Source organism: Crinia signifera, chromosome 5, assembly GCF_055691185.1.
Source record: "Crinia signifera chromosome 5, ASM5569118v1, whole genome shotgun sequence".
Classification (NCBI taxonomy): Eukaryota; Metazoa; Chordata; class Amphibia; order Anura; family Myobatrachidae; genus Crinia; species Crinia signifera.
In genome coordinates this window covers 2,675,617-2,683,014 of record NC_139221.1, presented here as the reverse complement: position 1 = coordinate 2,683,014, position 7,398 = coordinate 2,675,617, and the positions used below count along the sequence as shown (strand labels likewise).

Below are 7,398 nucleotides of genomic sequence, written 5' to 3'. Positions count from 1 at the left end.
CTCCCTGGCCCAGGGTCTGTCGGTACAGCATTAGAGTGTGAGCTCCCTGGCCCAGGATCTGTCGGTACAGCATTAGAGTGTGAGCTCCCTGGCCCAGGGTCTGTCGGTACAGCATTAGATTGTGAGCTCCCTGGCCCAGGGTCTGTCGGTACAGCATTAGAGTGTGAGCTCCCGGGCCCAGGGTCTGTCGGTACAGCATTAGAGTGTGAGCTCCCGGGCCCAGGATCTGTCGGTACAGCATTAGAGTGTGAGCTCCCTGGCCCAGGGGTTACCGATACAGCTGCAGATCTATATTTCTGTGCAGAGAAGGAAGCCCCGCCCCCTTCTCATTAGACGCAGGAGCAGGACACGGGAATCAGTCTGTTCCTATGCCGCGGGTGCTGCTGGGAAGTGTAGTTCCCGGACAGGAGCTGGGACAGGAAGCAAAGCGCGGCCGATGGACAGAGGACTACGACTCCCAGCATGCAGCGCGGCTGCCGGCTGTGTCGGGATTCCTTCCAGCTGGGGGGCTGACTGGAGCCTGCAGGGGGCAGGATGGCTGCCGGGGGGAAGGTGAGAGGGTTGGGAGAGGGAGGGGGGCAAGTGTGTAACCTCCTCATTTCTGGTCATATGGGTGTGTGCCCCGCCTGGAACATGCTCACACTGCTGACATGTAATATGCACTGTGTGCTGGTGACATACACACTGCATACAGTGCCCCCTGCTTCCATGTACTACATCATGTGACATACTACATACAGTGCCCCCTGCTTCCATGTACTACATCATGTGACATACTACATACAGTGCCCCCTGCTTCCATGTACTACATCATGTGACATACTACATACAGTGCCCCCTGCTTCCATGTACTACATCATGTGACACACTACATACAGTGCCCCCTGCTTCCATGTACTACATCATGTGACATACTACATACAGTGCCCCCTGCTTCCATGTACTACATCATGTGACACACTACATACAGTGCCCCCTGCTTCCATGTACTACATCATGTGACATACTACATACAGTGCCCCCTGCTTCCATGTACTACATCATGTGACATACTACATACAGTGCCCCATGCTTCCATGTATTGTGTGCTGGTGACATACACACTGCATACAGTGCCCCCTGCTTCCATGTACTACATCATGTGACATACTACATACAGTGCCCCATGCTTCCATGTATTGTGTGCTGGTGACATACACACTGCATACAGTGCCCCCTGCTTCCATGTACTACATCATGTGACATACTACATACAGTGCCCCCTGCTTCCATGTACTACATCATGTGACATACAACATACAGTGCCCCCTGCTTCCATGAACTACATCATGTGACATACTACATACAGTGCCCCCTGCTTCCATGTACTACATCATGTGACATACTACATACAGTGCCCCCTGCTTCCATGAACTACATCATGTGACATACTACATACAGTGCCCCCTGCTTCCATGTACTACATCATGTGACATACTACATACAGTGCCCCCTGCTTCCATGTACTACATCATGTGACACACTACATACAGTGCCCCCTGCTTCCATGTACTACATCATGTGACATACTACATACAGTGCCCCCTGCTTCCATGTACTACATCATGTGACATACTACATACAGTGCCCCATGCTTCCATGTATTGTGTGCTGGTGACATACACACTGCATACAGTGCCCCCTGCTTCCATGTACTACATCATGTGACATACTACATACAGTGCCCCATGCTTCCATGTATTGTGTGCTGGTGACATACACACTGCATACAGTGCCCCCTGCTTCCATGTACTACATCATGTGACATACTACATACAGTGCCCCCTGCTTCCATGTACTACATCATGTGACATACTACATACAGTGCCCCCTGCTTCCATGAACTACATCATGTGACATACTACATACAGTGCCCCCTGCTTCCATGTACTACATCATGTGACATACTACATACAGTGCCCCATGCTTCCATGTATTGTGTGCTGGTGACATACACACTGCATACAGTGCCCCCTGCTTCCATGTACTACATCATGTGACATACTACATACAGTGCCCCATGCTTCCATGTATTGTGTGCTGGTGACATACACACTGCATACAGTGCCCCCTGCTTCCATGTACTACATCATGTGACATACTACATACAGTGCCCCCTGCTTCCATGTACTACATCATTTGACATACTACATACAGTGCCCCATGCTTCCATGTATTGTGTGCTGGTGACATAAACACTGCATACAGTGCCCCCTGCTTCCATGTACTACATCATGTGACATACTACATACAGTGCCCCCTGCTTCCATGAACTACATCATGTGACATACTACATACAGTGCCCCCTGCTTCCATGTACTACATCATGTGACATACTACATACAGTGCCCCATGCTTCCATGTATTGTGTGCTGGTGACATGCACACTGCATACAGTGCCCCCTGCTTCCATGTACTACATCATGTGACATACTACATACAGTGCCCCATGCTTCCATGTATTGTGTGCTGGTGACATACACACTACATACAGTGCCCCCTGCTTCCATGTACTACATCATGTGACATACTACATACAGTGCCCCCTGCTTCCATGTACTACATCATGTGACATACTACATACAGTGCCCCATGCTTCCATGTATTGTGTGCTGGTGACATACACACTGCATACAGTGCCCCCTGCTTCCATGTACTACATCATGTGACATACTACATACAGTGATCCCTGCTTCCATGTACTACATCATTTGACATACTACATACAGTGCCCCCTGCTTCCATGAACTACATCATGTGACATACTACATACAGTGCCCCCTGCTTCCATGTACTCCAGCATGTGACACACTACATACAGTGCCCCCTGCTTCCATGTACTACATCATGTGACACACTACATACAGTGCCCCCTGCTTCCATGTACTGTGTGCTAGTGACATACTACATACAGTGCCCCTGCTTCCATGTACTACATCATGTGACACACTACATACAGTGCCCCCTGCTTCCATGTAATGTGTGCTAGTGACATACTACATACAATGCCCCCTGCTTCCATGTACTACATCATGTGACACACTACATACAGTGCCCCCTGCTTCCATGTACTACATCATGTGACATACTACATACAGTGCCCCCTGCTTCCATGTACTACATCATGGGACACACTACATAAAGTGTCCCCTGCTTCCATGAACTACATCATGTGACACACTACATACATTGCCCCCTGCTTCCATGTACTACATCATGTGACATACTACATACAGTGTCCCCTGCTTCCATGTACTACATCATGTGACATACTACATACAGTGCCCCATGCTTCCATGTATTGTGTGCTGGTGACATACACACTGCATACAGTGCCCCCTGCTTCCATGTACTACATCATGTGACATACTACATACAGTGCCCCCTGCTTCCATGTACTACATCATGTGACATACTACATACAGTGCCCCCTGCTTCCATGTACTACATCATGTGACACACTACATACAGTGCCCCCTGCTTCCATGTACTACATCATGTGACATACTACATACAGTGCCCCCTGCTTCCATGTACTACATCATGTGACATACTACATACAGTGCCCCATGCTTCCATGTATTGTGTGCTGGTGACATACACACTGCATACAGTGCCCCCTGCTTCCATGTACTACATCATGTGACATACTACATACAGTGCCCCCTGCTTCCATGTACTACATCATTTGACATACTACATACAGTGCCCCATGCTTCCATGTATTGTGTGCTGGTGACATAAACACTGCATACAGTGCCCCCTGCTTCCATGTACTACATCATGTGACATACTACATACAGTGCCCCCTGCTTCCATGAACTACATCATGTGACATACTACATACAGTGCCCCCTGCTTCCATGTACTACATCATGTGACATACTACATACAGTGCCCCATGCTTCCATGTATTGTGTGCTGGTGACATACACACTGCATACAGTGCCCCCTGCTTCCATGTACTACATCATGTGACATACTACATACAGTGCCCCATGCTTCCATGTATTGTGTGCTGGTGACATACACACTACATACAGTGCCCCCTGCTTCCATGTACTACATCATGTGACATACTACATACAGTGCCCCCTGCTTCCATGTACTACATCATGTGACATACTACATACAGTGCCCCATGCTTCCATGTATTGTGTGCTGGTGACATACACACTGCATACAGTGCCCCCTGCTTCCATGTACTACATCATGTGACATACTACATACAGTGATCCCTGCTTCCATGTACTACATCATTTGACATACTACATACAGTGCCCCCTGCTTCCATGAACTACATCATGTGACATACTACATACAGTGCCCCCTGCTTCCATGTACTCCAGCATGTGACACACTACATACAGTGCCCCCTGCTTCCATGTACTACATCATGTGACACACTACATACAGTGCCCCCTGCTTCCATGTACTGTGTGCTAGTGACATACTACATACAGTGCCCCTGCTTCCATGTACTACATCATGTGACACACTACATACAGTGCCCCCTGCTTCCATGTAATGTGTGCTAGTGACATACTACATACAATGCCCCCTGCTTCCATGTACTACATCATGTGACACACTACATACAGTGCCCCCTGCTTCCATGTACTACATCATGTGACATACTACATACAGTGCCCCCTGCTTCCATGTACTACATCATGGGACACACTACATAAAGTGTCCCCTGCTTCCATGTACTACATCATGTGACACACTACATACATTGCCCCCTGCTTCCATGTACTACATCATGTGACATACTACATACAGTGTCCCCTGCTTCCATGTACTACATCATGTGACATACTACATACAGTGCCCCATGCTTCCATGTATTGTGTGCTGGTGACATACACACTGCATACAGTGCCCCCTGCTTCCATGTACTACATCATGTGACATACTACATACAGTGCCCCCTGCTTCCATGTACTACATCATGTGACATACTGCATACAGTGCCCCCTGCTTCCATGTACTACATCATGTGACATACTACATACAGTGCCCCCTGCTTCCATGTACTACATCATGTGACACACTACATACAGTGCCCCATGCTTCCATGTACTACATCATGTGACACACTACATACAGTTCCCCCTGCTTCCATGTACTACATCATGTGACACACTACATACAGTGCCCCCTGCTTCCATGTTCTACATCATGTGACATACTACATACAGTGCCCCCTGCTTCCATGTACTACATCATATGACACACTACATACAGTGCCCCCTGCTTCCATGTATTACATCATGTGACACACTACATACAGTGCCCCCTGCTTCCATGTACTGTATGCTGGTGACATACTACATACAGTGCCCCCTGCTTCCATGTACTGTATGATGGTGACATACTACATACAATGCCCCCTGCTTCCATGTACTGTGTGCTGGTGACATACTACATACAGTGCCCCCTGCTTCCATGTACTACATCATGTGACATACTACGTACAGTTCCCCCTGCTTCCATGTACTGTGTGCTGGTGACATACTACATACAGTGCTCCCTGCTTCCATGTACTGTGTGCTGGTGACATACTACATACAATGCCCCCTGCTTCCATGTACTGTGTGCTGGTGACATACTACATACAGTGCCCCCTGCTTCCATGTACTACATCATGTGACATACTACGTACAGTTCCCCCTGCTTCCATGTACTGTGTGCTGGTGACATACTACATACAGTGCTCCCTGCTTCCATGTACTGTGTGCTGGTGACACACTACATACAGTGCCCACTGCTTCCATGTACTGGTGACATACTACATACAGTGCTCCCTGCTTCCATGTACTGTGTGCTGGTGACATACTACATACAGTGCCCCCTGCTTCCATGTACTACATCATGTGACATACTACGTACAGTTCCCCCTGCTTCCATGTACTGTGTGCTGGTGACATACTACATACAGTGCCCCCTGCTTCCATGTACTACATCATGTGACACACTACATACAGTGCCCACTGCTTCCATGTACTGTGTGCTGGTGACATACTACATACAGTGCCCCCTGCTTCCATGTACTACATCATGTGACATAATACGTACAGTTCCCCCTGCTTCCATGTACTGTGTGCTGGTGACATACTACATACAGTGCTCCCTGCTTCCATGTACTGTGTGCTGGTGACATACTACATACAGTGCCCCCTGCTTCCATGTACTACATCATGTGACACACTACATACAGTGCCCCCTGCTACACCTTACTGTATATTATATTCCAGTTACTGTCCTCTACTAGGGTGCTAGACCTTACTGTATATTATATACCGGGTACTGTCCTCTGCTAGGGTGCTAGACCTTACTGTATATTATATACCGGGTACTGTCCTCTGCTAGGGTGCTAGACCTTACTGTATATTATATACCGGGTACTGTCCTCTGCTAGGGTGCTAGACCTTACTGTATATTATATACCGGGTACTGTCCTCTGCTAGGGTGCTAGAACTTACTGTATATTATATAACGGGTACTGTCCTCTGCTAGGTTGCTAGAACTTACTGTATATTATATAACGGGTACTGTCCTCTGCTAGGTTGCTAGACCTTACTGTATATTATATACCGGGTACTCTCCTCTGCTAGGGTGCTAGACCTTACTGTATATTATATACCGGGTACTGTCCTCTGCTAGGGTGCTAGACCTTACTGTATATTATATACCGGTACTGTCCTCTGCTAGGGTGCTAGACCTTACTGTATATTATATACCGGGTACTGTCCTCTACTAGTGTGCTAGACCCTACTGTATATAATATACCGGGTACTGTCCTCTACTAGGGTGCTAGACCTTACTGTATATTATATACCGGGTACTGTCCTCTACTAGTGTGCTAGACCTTACTGTGTATTATATACCGGGTACTGTCCTCTGCTAGGGTGCTAGACCTTACTGTATATTATATACCGGGTACTGTCCTCTGCTAGGGTGCTAGACCTTACTGTATATTATATACCGGGTACTGTCCTCTGCTAGGGTGCTAGACCTTACTGTATATTATATACCGGGTACTGTCCTCTGCTAGGGTGCTAGACCTTACTGTGTATTATATACCGGGTACTGTCCTCTGCTACGGTGCTAGACCTTACTGTATATTATATACCGGGTACTGTGCTCTGCTAGGGTGCTAGACCTTACTGTATATTATATACCGGGTACTGTCCTCTGCTAGTGTGCTAGACCTTACTGTGTATTATATACCGGGTACTGTCCTCTGCTAGGGTGCTAGACCTTACAGTATATTTTATACCGGGTACTTTCCTCTGCTAGGGTGCTAGACCTTACTGTATATTATATACTGGGTACTGTCCTCTGCTAGGGTGC

General features: G+C 47.5%; 1 protein-coding gene across 10 annotated transcripts in view; it reads left to right on the top strand.

Annotated features, from left to right (window-relative positions):
• Positions 1–411: 411 nt before the first annotated feature.
• LOC146079846 (uncharacterized) overlaps positions 412–7,398 on the top strand; it is a 214,461-nt gene continuing 207,474 nt past the window's right edge. For all 10 annotated transcript variants that reach the window (XM_083186495.1, XM_083186496.1, XM_083186491.1 and 7 more), the window contains exon 1: positions 412–552. In XM_083186495.1, the coding sequence (XP_083042621.1) occupies positions 535–552 (18 nt within the window). In that variant the 5' untranslated portion in view covers positions 412–534. The remainder of the gene's footprint in view (positions 553–7,398) is intronic.